A 21,446-nucleotide genomic window follows, 5' to 3' on the forward strand; every position below is an offset into this window, starting at 1 on the left:
TGAGCATATATAGAAGGAGAGAGAAACATTAGTACATCTGACTCTTGGTAGAAAATGCATAGATTTTTTATTGGAAAAGTTGAGAGATAAAATCAGGTTAAGAAAAAGTTGAGAAAAAATTATTGATGATTGTAATGATTACAGAAATTTGGAGTTTGTGGATATAATCACTATAATCATTGTCAGATCTGTTTTGTAGAAATATGTCCATAATATAGTTCATATTTTCTAAAATTTGAAAGGGTCCTAATATTTTATGCTTAGGATACTGGATAATAATAATGATAATGAAAAACCAAACTATCATCTCTTCTTTTATCCTCCGGGGCCTGCCCATATCCCCAGAGCATCAACATCTGTTCTATGTCCTGTTCCTGGCCATGTACCTCACCACTGTCCTGGGGAACCTCATCATCATCACCCTCATTCTACTGGACTCCCATCTCCACACACCCATGTACTTCTTTCTCAGTAATTTGTCCTTCTCTGACCTCTGCTTTACCTCTGTTACAATGCCAAAGTTGCTGGAGAATATGCAGAGCCAAGTTCCATCCATCTCCTATGTGAATTGTCTGACACAAATGTACTTTTTCATGTTTTTTGCAAACATGGAAAACTTTCTTCTTGTGGTCATGGCCTATGATCGCTATGTGGCTATCTGTTTCCCACTTCATTATACCAGCATCATGAGCCCCAAGCTCTGTGTGTGTTTGGTAGCGATGTCCTGTGTATTTAACATGCTGCATTCCATGTTGCACACCCTACTCCTGGCTAGATTGTCATTCTGTGAGGACAACATAATCCCCCACTTTTTCTGTGACATATCTGCTCTGCTCAAGTTGGCCTGCTCTGATATTTTTATTAATGAATTAATGATATTTGTCTTGGCAGGGCCCTTTATTGTCATCCCATTCTCACTCATAATTGTGTCCTACATACAAATTGTCTGCTCCATCCTAAAGGTTTCATCTGCTCGGGTTATCCACAAGGTCTTCTCTACCTGTGGCTCCCACCTGTCTGTGGTCTCACTGTTCTATGGGACAGTTATTGGTGTCTACTTATGCCCATCAGCTAATAATTCTACTGTGAAAGAGACTGTGATAGCCTTGATGTACACAGTGGTAACTCCCATGCTGAACCCCTTCATCTACAGCCTGAGGAACAGAGATATGAAAAAGGCCCTGATAAGTGTCCTTTGCAAGAAGAAAACCTCTTTATAATGGCATTACTGTGAGTTTTATTCATCTACAAAATATATTGATACTAATATTGCAATATGTGTCCCTACAATTGAACTCACATTATAGACCATACTCCATAATAATTTCATTTGCAAAAGGGAGTTTTGCAAAGTAGTTCAGTTAGGGAAGTGGACCTTTGTTACTCACTGATATTATCCACTGTCTTCCAAGTGTGATTGTAGAAAGCACTGGATAAGAGTCACTGTTATATCAATATTTCATCTCTTAGATTCCTTTTTTAATTGAAAACAGATTTTTCTCTGCATTTTCTCTAATGTTTATCTGTGGTTCTCTGCATCTATTTTCATCAGCTGTTGGATGGAGTCTAACTGACACATTAGACATTGTTTTCTTTACTTTTTTCTGACCTGTTTGGTTCTCTCATAGGTCATTTGGCTTCTGGTTTCTTTTTTTTCTGAATGTCAAAAGTATGGTTCATCTCATAACATGGGTCTTAGACTGGACAACTTACTGTTAGTCATTCCCGTTTATTCTGTGCCAAATTACCATGGCACATCTTTTTGGCAGAAAAAAATTATAGGTCAAAAATTTTGTAGTGAGTTTAGTGTCCCAATCCCTCAACTCTAAGTCTGACCCTGAGTTTTTATTAATTGCACTTCAGAGATCTCCAATTTAGACTCTCTCTACAGAATGTCTGGCATTCGATTTCCACAATTTTCCAATCTGCTGCACAATAAAACCTCTCTAATGGCAAGTGGACATGACATTTATCTATAAGTATAGTAGAGTATCATTAGGAATCATTTAATTGATGTTTATCTAGGTGGTTTTGGTTCTAACCTAGTTTTCTGGGCTATTTAGTCCCTGGTTTCTGGCCATACAGGCAGTGCAGGTCATTGAGTTTCTGTTGTGGAGTTGGCCTCAACTTAAATCAAATTTTCATTGGCCTAAACTCCAACAAGTTCTTGATCTCCATTGCTAGCACACCTTATAGGCAGAATAGATTGTAGGTGAGGGTTTTGTGGTTGGGTTGGTATCCAGGCTTCACTTTCCAGAGCTTTCAGAGTACCTTCCTTTTCCGAAGAGATTGGAATGTAAGGGTGAAGGCTCCAAGCCCCTACTAGCTCCACCTCTCTATATTTAATTAAATATTGTCTCCTGCAATTGGGCCCCGCTGTCAGACACAAGAGAGCTAAGTCTGTTGTAGCCTCAGCCTGAGTTGTTTGCAGATCGCTATGGAGATTTTTAGGCTAACAACTCAACCAAATGTAATAAAATCCCGCCATGGGGAACATTGCCTGACTAGAAAAAGTGGCCAGTTCAGACTCTGAATTCCTCATTACTGGGAGTCCTAGTTTTCACAGATTCCCGGAAGTTTCCACTGCACTAGGATTCCACATTGTCTTCTAACTGCATGCAATTTCCAACTCTCTATCCCTGCACTGTCTCTTTCTATCCCTCCTCCCACACCTGATCCCCAGTCTTTCCCCATAATCTATTGCATTTTCCCTTCCCAGAAAGATCCTAGTTTTGCCTCTATAGTGTTCATCTTCCCATAATCTCCCTGGATCTGAGTATTGTGACTTGATTATCATTTACTAATCAGTTAATATCCACTTACAAGAGAATGCATACCGTATTTGATTTCTGAATCTGGGTTACTTCATTCAAGATAAATTTTTCTTGTTACCATTTGTATGCAAATTTGATGATGCCATTTTTCAACAACTGAGTGAAACCCCATTGTGTAAATGCATTGCATTTTATCTTTATCCATTCTTCAACTGCGGATCTAGATTGTTTCAATTTTCTGGCTATAATGAATAAACCCACAATGAACATAGTTGAGAAATTGTCTTTGTTCTAGGACAGAGAGACCTTTGAGTATATGACTGAGAATGGCAAAATTGAGTCTTCAAGTAGATTGATTCCCACTTTTCTCAAGATTTTGTTATTTTATTCAAATTTCTGTATTGATCACACTATAATATTCAAATACGAATAAATGACGTTGCATGATTCTGGGATACCCCAAATCTTTCAAATATTTCAAACACATGTGTCCTCCTACTCTTAATATCCTTTTCACATTTTTTTCTTTCCAATTTTTTTTTAATTGAGAAAAGGGAAAAAAAAGTTTCCAGCCTCCCATTTCCCTCCCCCTCCTCCCACCCTTCTCCCCCTCCTCCCACTCCTCTCCCCCTCCCTCTCCAGTACAAAGAGCAGTCAGGGTTCCCTGCCCTGTGGAAAGTCCAAGGTCCTCCCCCCTCTCTCCATATCTAGGAAGGTGAACATCCAAACTGGCTAGGCTCCCACAAAACCAGAACATTAAGTAGAATCAAAACCCGTGCCATTGTCCTTGGCTTCTCATCAGCCCTCATTGTTCACCATGTTCAGAGAGTCCGGTTTTATCCCATGCTTTTTCAGTCACAGTCCAGCTGGCCTTGGTGAGCTCCCAATAGATCAGCCCCACTGTCTCAGTGGGTGGGTGCACCCCTCGTGGTCCTGACTTCTTTGCTCATGTTCTCCCTCCTTCTGCTCCTCATTGGGACTTTGGGAGTTCAGTCCAGTGCTCCAGTGTGGGTCTCTGTCTCTATCTCCATCCATCGCCAGATGAAGGTTCTATGGTGATATGCAAGATATTCGTCAGTATTGCTATAGGCTAGGGTCATTTCAGGTTCCCTATCCTCAGCTGCCCAAGGAACTAACTGGGGACATCGCCTTGGGCTCCTGGGAGCCACTCTAGGTTCAAGTCTCTTGCCAACCCTAAGGTGGCTCCCTTAATTAAGATATGTGCTTCCCTGCTCCCCTATCGAACCTTCTTTTATCCCAATCATTCTTTTTCCCCAAGTTCCCCCCTTGTCCCCTTCTCACTTTTCTCTCCCCATCTCCCCTTACCCCCATCCCACCCCACAAACTAGACTTTAAAATGCTAATTAACCCAATTAAAAAATGGGGCACTGAACTGAACAGAGAATTCTCAACAGAAGAAGTTCAAATGGCCAAAAGACACTTAAGGTCATGCTCAACCTCCTTAGCAATCAGGGAAATGCAAATCAAAACAACTTTGAGATATCATCTTATACCTGTCAGAATGGCTAAAATCAAAAACTCCAATGATAGCCTTTGCTGGAGAGGCTGTGGAGGAAGGGGTACCCTCATCCATTGCTGGTGGGAATGCAATCTTGTGCAACCACTTTGGAAATCAGTGTTTCGGTTTCTCAGGAAATTCAGGATCAACCTACCCCTGGACCCAGCAATACCACTCTTGGGAATATACCCAAGAGATGCCCTATCATATGACAAGAGCATTTGTTCAACTATGTTCATAGCAGCATTATTTGTAATAGCCAGAACCTGGAAACAACCTAGATGCCCTTCAATGGAAGAATGGATGAAGAAAGTGTGGAATATATATACATTAGAGTACTGCGCTGCGGTAAAAAACAATGACTTCTTGAATTTTGCATGCAAATGGATGGAAATAGAAAACACTATACTGAGTGAGGTAACCCAGACCCAAAGAGATGAACATGGGATGTACTCACTCATAATTGGTTTCTAGCCATAAATATGGGTCACGGAGTCTACAATTGGTGAATCTTTCCAATTTTTTTTTAAAAAAAAATTTAGGCAGAGTCTCTCTATGTAGACCTGGCTGTCCTAGAACTCACTTAAGGGTGGCCTCAAACACACAAAGATTCACCTGCCTCTACCTCCCGCAATCTGGGATTAAAAGCCTAGGCAGTTTGGATGCTCACCTTAGGAGACCTGGATAGAGGTGGGCGGTCCTTGGGCTTCCCACAGGTCAGGGAACCCTGATTGCTCTTCGAGCAGATGAGGGAGGGTGACTTGATCGGGGGAGGGGGAGGGAAATGGGAGGCGGTTGCGGGGAGGAGGCAGAAATCCTTAATAAATAAATAAATTTAAAAAAAAGAAAAAAGAAAAAAATAAATAAATAAAAGCAGGTGCCACCATTTCCAAGCCTTCTTTTTATTTCTGTGTTGTCCATTCTGACCTATACTGACCATGTAAAAGAATTGAAATTCTTTTGCATAATGGTGTTGTTTGTGCCATTTTTCTTTCCCTGAAATTATTAGCCACCAGCCACTTAAAAGTTACCTACCCAAAATGATAAAAATAAGATGGAAACAGAACAATATTCATTATTTAACATTAATTTTCTTTTTAATTTACCTGCAAAATTTCTTTTGTAGATATTTTACAGTATGTAAAAAAATGCTGTTCAAGCATGTTCATGTTACATGAATGATTAAAAGCTCTAATGTGTCATAAATTAGATCTCTTACCTTGATTCATTCCTTCCCTTAATTGTCCCTGTACACTATGGTGTAAAATATGTTCCTCCATTCTAGACTCCATTGGCTTCCCCATCATTGATAACTGGTAGAAAAAGAAAAACCAGTTTTCTTCAGTGGAGCCTAACTGGGTATATTAATCATATTTTAGTGTAGGCCCTATGCTCATGAGAAGTAAGCCAACAGCAACTGGAATCAGTATTTTTGTAGACATCTTGATTTGGTGGAAATTTTTGTCCTTTAGGTCCTTTGTTTTCTTGTTTATGAGTCCATTTTTGTAGTTTTGTGATGTGTGTGTATGTGTGTATTCTGTTTTTTTTTTTAAGGAAAGAGAGAAAAGGCAGAGAGTGAGGTGATAGAGAGAGGTAGAGAAGGTCTGGAAGAAGTTGAAATTGACACTCTATAACTGAATAAAATCCTGTAGCATGTATGTACCATATTTTTATTATCAATCAATTGAACATGTTTGTATTATTTCATTTCTAGTAATTGTGAATAAAGCATCAGTAAACAAGGATGAACATGAATCTCTCCTGTAGCCAAAGACAATGAAAATACTAAACCTATTTAATTATGCTTATATCAGTGAATGTCACAATCCTTGGAGATGATTGAGTGGAACTTAAACCTACCAATAAACCACTTTTGCTTCTCATGTTAATCAAAATACAGAGAGTTTATGCATCATTCTTCTCGGAGTAACTGAAACCATTATAATAGCAAGCAACATATGGCTGCTTTTCTTGTCCAGAGCAGACGGCACTCTGTGTAAAATATTGGATACATCCTTAGATCTCACTTAGCATTTTCACATTCACAAACAAATGTTACTCATCTCTAGGAGCTCAGTAACATTAGACCAATAAGGATAAAGATTTCCTGGAGATGAAAATTTGTATTTCATAATCACATGCAGAACTTCATCCGATGACTACCAAGCTCAGAACTACAATGAAGGAAGGAATTATAAATGCCACCAATGGCATCATGATCAATAATGAACTCAGAACAGGGCATTAGGAAATCATCCCACATATATGGAGAGGGGTTGAAGTAATGGTGGTAGAAGGTGTTATCATGGTTTTCATAGGTAAGAAGACCAAATGAGTGACCAGGCATAAAAACATGGACTGTTTTTCTTTTGGATTAAGGAAACATTAAACATGCCATCTGCTTGCCATATTGCTGTAAAATATTATTTTAAGTTGTATTACCTTTGTTTATATTGCATTTGTTGAACTCTGTGAAGCTGTGTTACTGTGCCTGTCTAAAGCACCTGATGGGCTAATAAAGAGATGAACAGCCAATAGTGAAACAACAGAAAGAATAGATGGAGCTGTTTTGTGAGACACTTTAAGTCATTAACAATGAAAATAACTTGGGGTTGTTCTCTAGTCAGCTACTTCATTTCTCCCTCTAAAAAAATGGGCTCCAGGGAAGCAGAAGCCTGTTTATTACTTGAACAGTCAATGAGTATGCATATTTCCACTATTTTAGGTTTATTTTGTAACTACATATGTAAATGGAGACTGTATTTTTGTTTTGGGATACCCAGACCCAAATAATCACAGGAATCTATATTAATTATGACACTGTTTCACCAATGGCTCAGGCATAATTCTAGCTAGCTCATACATTAAAAATTAACCCATTACTGTTAACCTGTGTATCAGCATGAGGTTGTAGCTTACTGGTAAGATTCTGGTGTCTTTTCCTTCATCAGCTATGTGGCATCTGCCTGATTCTGCCTTCTTTCTCCCTGCATTTAGTTCAGTTTTCACTCCTACATACATTGTCTCCTGTCATAGCCCAAAGCAGCTTCTTTAGTAACAAATAGTAATAAGACATATTCACAGCATACAGACAGGAAATCCACATCATGCATATGTCTATTTATTTCGTTTATTGTTATTCTTTAAATTATACCTCCTTGTTAGTGTAGGAAAGAGTGATCAGTGACTAGAATTGGTTTCCACTAGAGATCCCTGATGTAAACTGGTCCTAGGAAGGAACTGGATAATGAAATGTCTTTAATGAGTTATACAGTATCTGGACTCCTGAGAGATGCAGGGTGTCTAAGATCCAGGAATGGCCACCGGAGGATATGAATAAGGATGGACAGACAGGTAATGAGTACAGGGGCTACTAGTCCCTGTGTGTGTAAATAAAACAAAGGTGAGCAGGATCCTTTACCTGAAACTTTGTCTCAGCCTCAGCAGAGCTGGGTTCATTCAGAAAAATAAGCTAACGTCTTGCTGTCAATCTACATGAATTTCAAGTGTCATTTAGAACAGTTTTCCAGGTACAGTAGCATTCTTTTTTTCACTGTCTCCCAAGAATTTATCAAACTGTGAATCTTTCATGGTCATCTTATATCAGATTTCATATTAATGGTTTTATTACAATTACTCGATATGTGATTTTCTCAATACCATACCAAGAGCAGTGCTGTGAGATGGAGTTCACTGTTCTAGTCATCTCAGTGCTTTTCTATACTTTTCACTATGGGGTTTTAGCAAAGTCCAAAGAATGTCCTACCAAAGATGATGATCCATTTTATGTGTACAAGTTCACAAATTTGTGCTTTAGTAGGTATATCTGTTATTGATCCTAAGTGTACTCCACCAAGGAAGACATAATATCATATAAGTGCTAATGTAAAATGATAACCTATAATCAAAACCAGTTCTTCTACATAATCCAAGATGATATGCAGGTGTACCAACTGTTAGAAACATATCCCTTGGTATTTCTAGGTGATGATTAATTGGAGAATGGTGGACTTAACATCTAAATAAGATGTTAAGATGTCATCCTTGTGTTTAGGAAAGAGTCAGTGCTGTTGCATGTTTGAGGCCAGTCTTACGTGTGTGTGTGTGTGTGTGTGTGCATGCGTGTTTGTTCACTTGTTTGTGACTTACGATACTGACTGCATAGATTTGCAACTTAAAAGGTGAACATTTGAAAACTATCTAGAATATTAGGGCCTCTGTGAAGGATAGAAGTTATAGACTTCTATCTAAGGGAAAATGAAAAATTTTTCTATAGTGTATTGTGCATTTCCCCTATTACTTTTATCGGACTGATTGAAGCTCATGTTAAGAAGTGTTAGTTGTAAGATATTCATCAGTATGACTATAGGGTAGGGCCATTTCAGGCTCCCTCTCCTCAACTGCCCAAGGAACTAGCTGGGGACATCTCCCTGGACATCTGGGAACTCCTCTAGGGTCAAGTCTCTTGCCAACTCTAAAATTGGCTCCCTTAATTAAGATATATACTTCCCTGCTCCCACATCTACCATTCCTTTATCCCAACCATCCCATTCCCCCAAGTTCTTCCCATCCTCCCCTTCTCACTTTTTTCTCCCCATCTCCCTTTTCCCCCATCCCACCCCACCCCCCAGTTCCCAGTTTTTGCCTGGCAATCTTGTTTACTTACAATATCCAGGAGGATAACTATATGTTTTTCTTTGGGTTCACCTTCTTATTTAGCTTCTTTAGGATCGCAAATTATAAGCTCAATGTCCTTTATTTATGGCTAGAAACCAATTATGAGTGAGTACATCCCATGTTCGTCTTTTTGGGTCTGGGTTACCTCACTCAGTATAGTGTTTTCTATTTCCATCCATTTGCATGCAAAATGTCATTGTTTTTTACCACTGAGTAGTACTCTAATGTGTATATATTCCACACTTTCTTCATCCATTCTTCCATTGAAGGGCATCTAGGTTGTTTCCAGGTTCTGGCTAATACAAACAATGCTGCTATGAACATAGTTGAACAAATGCTTTTGTAATGTGATAGGGCATCTCTTGGGTATATTCCCAAGAGTGGTATTGCTGGGTCCTGGGGTAGGTTGATCCTGAATTTCCTCATCTGGCGATCGAAGGAGATAGAGACAGAGACCCACATTGGAGCACTGGACTGCGCTTCCATGGTCCAAATGAGGAGCAGAAGGAGGGAGAACATGAGCAAGGAAGTTAGGACCGCGAGGAGTGCACCCACACACTGAGACAATGGGGCTGATCTATTGGCAACTCACCAAGGCCAGCTGGACAGGGACTAAAAAAAGCATGGGATAAAACCGGAATCTCTGAACATGGCGGACAATGAGGGCTGCTGAGAAGCCAAGAACAATGGCACTGGGTTTTGATCTTACTGCATGTACTGGCTTTGTGGGAGCCTAGGCTGCTTGGGTGCTCACCTTCCTAGACGTGGACAGAGGGGGGAGGACCTTGGACTTCCCACAGGGCAGGGAATCTTGACTGCTCTTCAGGCTGAAGAGGGAGGGGGAGGGGGGGGAGGAAGAGGGAAATGGGAGGCGGGGAGGCAGAAATTTTTAATAATAATAACAATAATAATAATAAAAGAAGTGTTAGTTGTTTTATACAAAATCTGCTGATTTTAACAACATTTATAGAATATATTATTACCAACTATAATATTTTCAAAATTCATATTGGGCCTAATCTATTTTATGTATAAATCAAGTATGAAAGAGAGGATAGTCAACTGAGGAATAACTTAAGTGAAAATTCCAAAGTAACTTTGTCTTTTCTATTTTATAATTCATAAAGTATTTCATCCTATTTGTTTTCTACAAATCATATTTTGTGGATTAAACATATGTATATGACTTGGAGTATTATGGAATAATGATGCAAATGATGAGCCCTAACACTGCACATATACCACATTAGGATCTCTGATGATCAATTTAGAATGTAAAATTTAATGATAACTCATCAAATTTTTTAATTGAAATGATGAACTATATAGCATTGAAGTTGAAGAAATACATATCAGTTTAATCACCAGACAAAAAAATTTCACTGGACAAAGCCATACATCATGACAGGTACTAACAATAGTTAGAGATTAAGGAAATTTGTAAATAACCAAACAGAATAAAGTCATTGAAGACCTAAAATATGTGTAGATTACAATAAATGTGAAGGTAACTTACAGAATTGATTAACAAAATAAGTACATTGGATGCATATAGAATACTATGAGACATAGATAAAGGTTTTACTTAGTATGTTTTAACTATGTATATGATAAATAATTCCATTTACATTTGAATGAGGATGAACCAAATGAAGGGGAGAAGAGGGAAGGGAGTGATAGTAAAGTAGATGAACAGCTCTCAATTGGGAGAGGAAAAATTTTTTCCCTTTTTATTTTCCTGAGACAGGGTTTCTCTATAGCTTTGGAGACTGTCCTCAAACTCATAGAGATCCACCTGCCTCTGCCTCGCAAGTGCTGGGACTGAAGGCATGCACCACAGCCCAAATGAGAGGGAAGAATTTTAGCCCCAGCATTGATGAAGAGAGAAATACAAGTGTCACTGTAAGAACATAGGGGTATATACCACGGGCATAGGTGAGAAAATTAAACAGTGTTTGTGTCCCTGATAGGAGCTTTGTCTTTATCCTCAGAGCAACAGTGGTAATGTGCAGAATAAATCAGACAAGAGATGATGGAACTCCTCTGTTAGAATGTGTAAATGAAACATGTTGAAGGAGAAGAGAAGGGTCAAGAGAAATAGAACATGGACGTGAACTGAATCTGCTTCTGTGTTCCAGTAAAGAAATGAGGTTTTCCTGATATATGGACAAAATCACTCAGAAAAAAATGGATAAATTAGCTGGAGAATGAATGGCAGACTCTGTATAATGTGCAACAGTAATTCAAGGTAAGGGAAATGTACCAAATTCAGAGATTTCTGACACAAACTTGAATTTCTTTTACTATCCAGTGAGAGACTGGAGAGGTAAGAGATTGAGGAATGCTCTGGAGGACAACAGAGTGAAGACATGATTTTTTTCTTGTGGCTTTTGCACTCCTTATGCCTATAATACATACAGTGGCAAGAAGATTGTTAGTGAATAGCAAAGCAGAAAACTGTGTGTTACAAGACATACACATCTGATTTTAAATGGTAATCTAAGACACTAGAGTATGTGGGTTTTTCTTAAAACTTATATAAAATTACAAGCACAAAGTTTATCAAATTTTTAAATAACATCAACATACAAAATAAGATACAGCAAATTACAAATGGATAAACAACAGTTGAGCAGGCAGTAGGAGAGAGAAAAATTAGTTCACCTGACATTAAGTATAGAATGCAGAGCTCTCTGTTGAAAAGGATGGGAGATAGAATCAGCTTAAGAAGAACCTGGGGAAAAATCATTGATGATTGAAATGATTACAGACATTTGGAGTTTGAGGATATAGTCACTGTAATCATTGTCAGATCTCTTTTTGTATAAATATATCCAAATTATATAGTCATTTTTTTATTTGAAAGGATCCTCATATTTTCTCCTTCGGATACTGGGTAATAAGTATGATAATGAAAAACCAAACTGTCATCTTTTTTTTCATCCTCCGGGGTCTACCCATCCCCCCAGAGCATCAGCCACTGTTCTATGTCCTGTTCCTGGCCATGTACCTCACCACCATCATGGGGAACCTCATCATCATCATCCTCATTCTACTGGACTCCCAACTCCACACACCCATGTACTTCTTTCTCAGTAATTTGTCCTTCTTTGACCTCTGCTTTTCCTCTGTCACAATGCCAAAGTTGCTGGAGAACATGCAGACTGAAGTTCCATCCATACCGTATATAGGTTGTCTGACACAAATGTACTTTTTCATGGTTTTTGGAAACATGGAAAACTTCCTTCTTATGGTCATGGCCTATGACCGCTATGTGGCCATCTGCTTCCCCCTTCATTACTCCAACATCATGAGCCCCAAGCTGTGTGTGTGTCTGGTAGCACTGTCCTGGGTATTTAACGTATTGTATTCCATGTTACACACCCTTCTCTTGGCTAGATTGTCATTCTGTGAGGACAATGTGATCCCTCAGTTTTTCTGTGACATATCTGCCCTGCTCAAGTTGGCCTGCTCTGACATTTTTATTAATGAACTAATGATATTTATCTTGGGAGGTCCCGTTATTGTCATCCCGTTCTCATTCATCGTTGTATCCTACATACAAATTGTCTACTCCATCCTAAAGGTTTCATCTGCTCGGGTTATCCACAAGGTCTTCTCCACCTGTGGCTCTCACCTGTCTGTGGTCTCACTGTTCTATGGGACAATTATTGGCGTCTACTTCTGTCCATCAGCTAACAACTCTACTGTGAAAGAGACGGTAACAGCCATGATGTACACATTGGTAACTCCCGTACTGAACCCCTTTATCTACAGCCTGAGGAACAGAGATATGAAAGAGGCCCTGCTAAGAGTCTTTTGCAAGAAGAAAATATTCCTATAATGGCAACGCTGGAAATTTTACTTAATTTCTTCTCATAAATATATTGATACCAATATTGCAAATTATAGAACAATTACAACAATTGGGATACACAAAAGACCATACTCTATAATAATTTCATTTGTAAAATGGAGTTTTGCAAAGTTGTTCAGTTAGGGAAGTAGACCTTGGTAAATCAGTGACATCAGCCACTACCTTGTAAGTGTGATTCTAGAAAAGCATTAGGTAAGAGCCACTGTTGCATCATATTTTCATTACTCAGATGCCTTTTTAAATGGAAAACATATTCTTCAATGAGTTCTCCCTATGTTTAGCTGTGGGGCTTTTTCTATTTTCATCAGTTGTCTGAATGAGTCTAACTAATGTATTAGGCATAATTTTATTTATTTTTTCTGACCTGTTTGGTTCTATCATAGGTCTTCGGACATTAGGCTTCTAGTTTCTTTTACTCCAGACAATGTCAGGGGTATTCTCCCTCTTAAGTCATGGGTCTCCCATAAGACCTGTTAATTGGTCGCTCCCATTTATTCTGTGCCACTTTTATTGCAGCACATCTTGTTGGCAGAAAAAAATTATAAATCAAAAAGTTTGCAATTGGGTTAGTGTCCCATTCCCTCCACTATAAGGCTTGCATGGAGTCTTAGGTAGCATCTCCCTAACTGATTCCAGGGAGTTTTCATTGCACTATGTTTCTACCCTACCACTGAATTGCCCCAAGTTCCAGCTGTTCCTCCAATTACACTCTCCCTCCATACTTGCTCTACCTGATCCTGCCTTTTCACATCCCTGACTTCACCTAGTTCACCCTCAATATCTAGGATATTTCCCCTTCCTCAGGAGATTCATGCATCTCCCCTTGAGCCATCCTTGTAACTTGGCCTCTCTGTACCTGTGTATTGTAGCATAACCATCCTTTACTTGACAGTTTGGGCTACTTCTAAAGAAAATGGAGCCTAGAGGGAGTGGCACTAATAGATGTGTATACTTGTTAGAGTAGGTGTGGCCATGTTGGGAGAAGTGTGGCACTGTTGGGTCTCCTATTTTCAAGCTTTGCCCAATGTTCCAGTTCACATCCTGATGCCTACTGATCAATATGAATCTATCTCACCTTCTTTTCAAGCAGCATGTCTGCCTGCAAGCTGCCATAACCTGCCATGAGCTTAATGGACTAAAACTCTGAAAGTGTAAGCTTCCTAAATTAAATGTTTTCCTTCATAAGAGTTGCTGTGGTCATGGTGTTTCTTCACAGCAATAGAAACACTAAGACACGGTTAATATCTATATACATGTGAGTATGTGCCTTGTTTGTCTTTCTGGGTCTAGCTTACCTTGCCCAGTTGATTTTTTTTTAGTACTACCCATTTGTCTGTGGTGATATTTTGTTTGTGATATAACAAATAAAGTTTGCCATAAAATCAGAGTACAGAGCTAAACTACTAGCTAGCCATAGAGGCAAGGTAGTGTTGGCATGTACCTTTAATCCCAGAACTCAGGAGGCAGAAGCAAATGGACATCTGTGAGTTCAAGGCATCTCTGGGCTTCACTAGATTGATTCAGTCTCAAATAGAAACAGAGTCAGATGGCTAACACCTTTAATCCCAATACTTGAGAGTCACATACTTTTAATTTCAGCAATAAGGAGGTGGAGACAGAAATGAATATGGCTGGGCAGAAAAAGGAATATAAGGCAGGAGGAGAAAGGATGCATTTCATTCAGTCTGAGGATTTACAGAGACATCTTGCCTACTTTGGTCTAAGGATTAGATAAATGTAAAAGTTCTCTCTAGTGGCTGACTTCTTTTACTTCTCTAATCTTTCAGCATTTACTGTGATATCTGAATCTGGGTTTTTATTATTAAGAACAATTAGAATCCATGCAAAATATGCCTACCTATTTCATAATGTGATGTGGGAAGGTCATTTGCCAATCTGTTGTTTCATTTGTTAATCAATAAAGAAAACTGCTTGGCCTGATAGGTCAGAAAATTAGGTAGGTGGGGTAGACAGAACAGAATGCTGGGAAGAAGGGAAGTGAGACAGATGCCATGCTTCTCCTCTCTGGTCAGATGCAATGAAGCTCCAGCCCAAGATGGACGTACACTAGAATCCTTTCCAGTAAGCCACCACTTTGTGGTGCTACACAGATTATTAGAAAAGGGTTAGTCAAGATGTGAGAGTTAGCCAAGAAGAGGCTGAAACTAATGGGCCAGGCAGTGTTTAAAAGAATACAGTCTCCGTGTTATTATTTTGGGGCATAAGCTAGCCAGGCGGCCGGGAGCCAGGTGGCAGGAACACAGTCTGCTACTCCTTCAACAATAATGTTAATTTTTTATTTCTACATATACTCTATTGCATGACTGTCCCACTTTTTCTTTATCCATTCTTTGTCTGATGGGGCAAATCCTGTGGAAGAAGGGGAAGAGGAATTGTGGGAGTCATAAGATTCAAAGACATAACAATAAAATGCACAAATTCAACTTACCTGGGCCCATAGTGTCTCACTGCAACTAAGTGACAATCAGGGAGTCTGCATGGGTTTAGCCTAGGCCCTCTGCATATATTTATAGTTGTGCAACTTGGTATTTTAAGGGACTACTAACAGATTTAGTGGGGGCTGTTGTTTCTGACACTTTTGAGCACTTTGGAACCATTATCCTCCTGCTGGGTTGCATCATCCAGCCTTAATTTGAGCAGCATCATCTAGTCTTATTGAAACATGGCATGCCATGTTTGGTTGATATCTGTGGGTGGTCTACACTTTTCTGAAGAGAAAATAGGAGAGAGAAATGAAAAGTGGAGCAGAAGAAAGATCTGGGTATAGAAAAGGGAGAGAAAACTATTGTCAGGATCTAATATTTGAAAGAATAAATTAATAAAAATTAAAAAGAAATAAAAATAGATTTTCTCATAAGACACATTCAAACCACAGTTTCCTTTTATCCACTACCCTTAACTCACCCATTCCTCCACAGATGCAGTCCGTCTTCATATCCTCACCATAAAACTGTGGGTCTCTAAGAGAAAGAAACCAGTTGTGACAAAGGAAGACACAGTAAGAGAAGGTGAAAGCACTCATATTGAGGCTAGACAAGGCAACCCAATAGAAGGAAAAAGTCCACGAGCAGGCAAAATAGTTAGAGATGACTCTCTGTTTGGAGTTCTACAAAAACACCAATCCAACAGCCCTAATATATGTTAGAGGACTTGGTGCAGACCCATTCAGGACCTGTGCTTGCAATTTCAGTCTCTGTGAGCCCTAATTAGTTGATTCAATGGGTCCTCTTTTTCTGGTATCCTCCAGACCTTTGACTCCTCCAATCTTTCCTTCACACTCATTATACAGGGTTCCATAATATCTGAGATATGAGTAGAGAAAACTAATGAAGACTTTCAATTTAGTCTCTCTCTCTCTCTCTCTCTCTCTCTCTCTCTCTCTCTCTCTCTCTCTCTCTCCAGAATGTCTTTCAATCTGCGCAGCTTTTCCAATCTCCTTCCCAATGAAACCTCTCTAACTACAACTGGACATGGCATTAATTTCTAAGTATAGTGATGTATCATTAGGAATCATTTAATTGATGCTTAGCTAGTGGTGGTTGGTTGTACCCTACTTTTCTTGGCTATTCAGTCCCTGGCTTCTAGCTATCCAGCCAGTATGGGCATTCTGTTGTGGAGTAGGCCTCAAGTTAAACCAAACTTTGGTTGCCTTAAACTCCCACAAGTTCTGGACCACCACTGACAGCACACCATATGGGTAGGACAGATTGTAGGTGAGGGTTTTGTGGTTTGGTTGGTATCCAGGCTTCACTTTTCTAAGCCTGCAGAGCACCTTCCTTCCTTTTCCAAAGAGACTGGGATATAGGGGTGAAGGCTCGAAGCCCAAACTAGCTCAACCTCTCCGTGTTCAGTTAACTATGTGGATGCTTTCTCCTGCAATTGGGCCTCTTCTATAAGTTATCAGAGAGCTAGATCTGTCCTAGCCTCAGCCTGAGTTGTTTGGGAATCTCTATGGGGATTCTTAGGTTAACAACTCAAGCAAATGTAATAAAATTCCACCACTGGGAACATTGTCTGACTAGAAAAAGTGGCCAGTTCAGACTCTGTATTCTGCATTACTGCAAGTCTTCACCATGGGCACCCTCATAGATCCCAGGAAGTTTCCAGTGCACTAGGATTCCACATTGTCCTGGAACTGCATGCTAATTCAAACTGTCTCTCCCTGTACTATCTTCCTCTATCCCTTCTCCCACACCTGATCCCTCATGATCTACATGTCTCCAGTCTACCCCCATAATCTATTAGATTTTCCCTTCCCAGGAGATTCTAGCTTTGCCCCTATATCTCTCATCTTTCCATAATCTCTCAGGGTCTGTGGATTATTGCCTGATTGTCATGACTTAACAGTTAATATCTTCTTATAAGTGAACACATGCCACATTTGATTTCTGAATCTGGATTACCTCACTCAGGATGACCATGTGCATGAAAATTTGATGATGTCATTTTTAGCAGCTGAGTCATACTCCATTGTGTAACTGTACTGCGTTTTTTCTTTATCCATTCTTCAGTTGCAGGCATCTAGGTTGCTTCCATTTTCTGGCTATAATGAATAAACCCACAATGATCATAGATGAATAATTGTCTTTGTGATAGGATAGAGAAACCTTTAGGTATATGTCTGAGATGGTATAATTGAATCTTGAAGTAGATTGATTCCTAATTTTCTCAAGATTTTATTTTATCCAAATTTCTGTATTGACCTCAACATAATATTTAAATATGAATAAATTATGTTTCATGATCCTAGGATGCCCCAAAGCCTCCAAATATTTTAAACACAACCTTTTTCTAATATGTCCTCCTAATCTTAACATAACTTTCACTTCTCTTTCATTTTCCTTTATTTCAATTTTTAAAAAAATGTAGACAGGGTTTCTATATGTAGACCTGGCTTCCTGGAACTCACTTGAGGGTGGCCTCAAATTCACAATGATCCGCCTGCCTTTACCTCCCACATGCTGGGATTAAAAGCATGCGCCACCACTGTCCAGCCTTCTTTTTATTTCTGTGTTGTCCTTTGTGGCCTGTCCTAATCATAAAATAAATTTTGAGATCCTCTTGCGTAATGATGTTATTTGTTCCATTTTTCTTTCCCTGAAATTACTAACCATAGGCCATTCAAAAGTTGCCTACCCCAAATCAAAAAAAGGGTCTGGAAACAGAACAATATTCAGTTTTTAACACCATTTTCATTTTTTTATTTGGCCTTCAAAATTCCTTATGCAGATATTTCATAGAATGTGAAAATTATGCTGCTCGACCACATCCATTTCACATGAGTGGTAAATGTTCTAGTGTGCCATGAACTAGATCTCTTACCTTGATCCATTCAGTCCCTTAATTGTCCTGATAAGTTACAATGTAAAATATGTTCCTCCATTCTAGACTCCATTGACTTCCTCATCTTTTAAGTTCATTTTCTCCATAGCTCTCTGCTCTTCTGCTTATCTGTCCAGTGCACAGCTTCATGTAAGGCATTGTGAGCATTTCTATCTTGACACACACAAACTTGAATGCTATGTTCCAAAGCATCTTCTCATTGTCCTTTCATATTTTGATTTTGTCTTGTAACCTCCTATCCAGTTACCTGAGCAGCCAATTGTCAGTGTGCAAAATTATCTAGATATGTGGATTAATATCCAGGTTTTCAATTTTCTTTCACTGATCAACCTCTCTTTTTTTGTCAATACCAGGCTGTTTTCATTACCGTAGCTCTATAATAGAGCTTGATGCCAGGGATGGTGATGTCTCTAGAAGTTCCTTTATTGTACAGGATTGTTTTGGATATCCTGAATTTTGTGTTTTTCCATATGAAGTTGATTATTGGTTTTTCAAGGTCTGTAAAGATTTTTATTGGGATTGGATTGAATCTATAGACTTCTTTTGGTAGGATTGCCATTTTTATTATGTTGATCCTATCTCTCCAAGATATCTTCTTCAGTTTCTTTCTTCAAAGCCTTAAAGTTCTTCTTGACCAGGTCTTCTCCTTCTTTGGCTGGTGGATGAAGATGCAAGGGTAGGAGGAGGGGATGGGAGGAGGGGAGGGGATGGGAAGTAATATTGGTAGGACAATGAAAAAAAGATTGTTTTCTTTTTTTAAAAAATGAAATAAAAAATTTAAAAAACACATAAGGAAAAATGTTTCTGTACAGCAAGTTTAACAGACAAGATATTGGAAGTAGCCTATGGACTGGGATAAAATATTTGCTTGCTATTCAAGTGACAGAGATTTAATACCTAGACTATACAAAAATTAAGATTTGTAAAATCAAGAAATTATACAACTCAATCAAAAACTGGGCCATATGTAGCTCAATAAAATTTGGTAGCATATACATACCACCTTTCCATTAGCCAATAATCAGCTGGAGAGAGCTAAACTGTTTCTGCTTCCTAGCTATTGTGAATAGAGCATCAATAAGCATGGTTATGAACATCTCTCTAGTCAGACAGAATTATTTGGGTATGAGACCAGTAAATGTACAACTGGTTTAGGTAGTAAATATATTTCCTAGCTTTTTGAGGTATGGTCATTTAAATTTTTCTAGTGGCTATACCACTTTTCATTCCCCTTACCTTTTTTCATATCATCACCAGCATTATTATCATTCATTTTCTTAATCTTAGCATCCTGCCTGGGGCAAGATGAAATGCTTACAACTGAAGGAAAACATCTAGAACAAGTAATAATGTGTCTTTTCCAGGGCCATTCTCTTAGAAACAGTAGTACTTACATGTTTAAAAATAAGTGTTGATATGATATATTATCACAGTGTAAGAATAATAAAAATTCAGAATCTTCAGAAAAAAAATGCTTACATGATAACACAATATCATGAGTTTCATCCAAATGATGATTGCCACATGTAACAATGGATAAATGAAAAAATAATTATGGATCGCTGCTATTGCCTTGAAATTACAGGAACCAGACTTGGGCATTAGGCTGTGATATTATAAATGTAGACCGGGTAGGAAGACAGCGTTGATGGTTGCCTGTGGTGGTCTGAAAGAAAATTGCCCTATAGGAAGTAGCAGAATTAGGAGATGTGGATTTGTTGGACGTGGTGAGGCTTTGCTGAGGAATGTTTGTCACTATGGGGTGGGTTTTGAGGTCTACTATGCTCAAGCTTTATGCAGTGTGATACAGTCTGTTTCTGCTGCCTGCAGAATAAGATATAGAGCTCTCAGTTCCTCCTCCTGTGACATGTGTGTCCACATGTCACTATCTATAAAAATAATGGACTAAATCTCTGAATGTAATACAGCCCCAATCAAATGTCTTCCTTTATAAGAGTTACAATGGTCAGCGTGTTCCTTCACAGCAATAGAAACCCTGAGACAGGAGTTGGTACCAGGGATTGGGGTATTGCTGTGATAGGCCTGAGCATGATTATGGTTAGAGGACTATGGGTTGTGGGACCATGGATTCGAAAGGCAGTGGGACAATTTAAGTGGATCTAAATGGCCATCCTATGAACAAGGAAGAACATGGAAGGCAGTGGTGTTGAGAGTGCTTTGAACTGTGGAGGCCTGGATCAAGAGATTTGAGAGGAAAAGAATGTTAGTATGTGGCCTAGAGACTGATCTTGTGATATTTTTGAGAAAAACGTGTCTATTTTTGCTCCTTCTTAAAATTTTGCCTGAAGCTAAAGTAAAGAGTTATGGATTAACTGTATTGGCAGAGGAAATCTTTAACAGCCTAGTATTGACTCTGGAACATGGTTAGTTGTGTTAACGTCAATGAAGATTTACAATGAGAAGAAACAATCTGAGCAAATGAAAATACAAAATGCACAATTGGAGGAAGAAGGGGCACCAGAAAGTGGAATGTAGCTAAATTTTATACTCAAGGAGTTAAGTGATTTTTTTAAATATCTTGATATTAAATGAAATAAAGGGAGTGATGATCTCAGAGCAATATCCCACGCAGATGAGTTTCCAAGTTGTGAAAACAAATTGAAGAAAATTTTAGAGTTTGGTGTGGAGTTGCTCAACTTTAATCCCAGAACTCTGAAGGCAGAAGCTGGCAGATCTCTTGAGTTTGAAGCCAACTTGTGGTGTGGGAGGTCCTTTTGTTTGTGTGTTGCTTTTATTAGTTGCTAAATTAAAAAAAAACTGCATAAAGAGTATGCAGCAGATAACATTGAGCCTATGGCAGGGAAGACTAGAACTAGGCAGGGAAAGCTAGGCTGTATGCTGGGAGAAAGAACAGCAGAGTCAGAGAGAAGACATGGAAACAGATGTGCTGAAACTTTGCTGGTAGGCCACAAGCTTGTGGTGATGCACAGATTAATGGAGATGTGTTAAATTAAGATGTAAGAGTTATCCAATAAGAAGCTAGAGCTAATAGGCCAAGCAGTGATTTAAAATAATATAGTTTCTGTGTAATTATTTTGGGGCTAAGCAATCAGGAACTAACTAATGGCCTCCTTACAACAAACTTGGGCTAGAGAGGAAGTTCCAGAATGGCCAAGCTTATGCAGTGAAAAAACTATTGAAAAAGAAAGCTAGTGAAGATGTAATTGAACAATAAGCAACAGAACTTGGCAGCTTCAGTCACTTGATTCTGGCT

General features: G+C 38.9%; 2 protein-coding genes across 2 annotated transcripts; both read left to right on the forward strand.

Annotated features, from left to right (window-relative positions):
• Nucleotides 1-281: 281 nt before the first annotated feature.
• On the forward strand, nucleotides 282-1,220 carry LOC142831941 (olfactory receptor 1468-like). The gene has a single exon (XM_075942362.1). It carries the CDS (start codon nucleotides 282-284, stop codon nucleotides 1,218-1,220), a length of 939 nt encoding a protein of 312 aa, XP_075798477.1.
• Nucleotides 1,221-11,875: 10,655 nt separating this feature from the next.
• LOC142831942 (olfactory receptor 1468-like) lies at nucleotides 11,876-12,814 on the forward strand. Its single transcript, XM_075942364.1, has one exon. The coding sequence runs from the start codon at nucleotides 11,876-11,878 to the stop codon at nucleotides 12,812-12,814; it is 939 nt and encodes a 312-aa protein (XP_075798479.1).
• The last annotated feature ends 8,632 nt before the right edge of the window (nucleotides 12,815-21,446 follow it).

This window comes from Microtus pennsylvanicus, chromosome 11 (genome assembly GCF_037038515.1).
Source record: "Microtus pennsylvanicus isolate mMicPen1 chromosome 11, mMicPen1.hap1, whole genome shotgun sequence".
NCBI lineage: Eukaryota > Metazoa > Chordata > Mammalia > Rodentia > Cricetidae > Microtus > Microtus pennsylvanicus.

Bases quoted from the DNA above. Each gene is read 5' to 3' on its own strand.
- LOC142831941 (XM_075942362.1), top strand. From the start codon at position 282: ATGATAATGAAAAACCAAACTATCATCTCTTCTTTTATCCTCCGGGGC.
- LOC142831942 (XM_075942364.1), top strand. From the start codon at position 11,876: ATGATAATGAAAAACCAAACTGTCATCTTTTTTTTCATCCTCCGGGGT.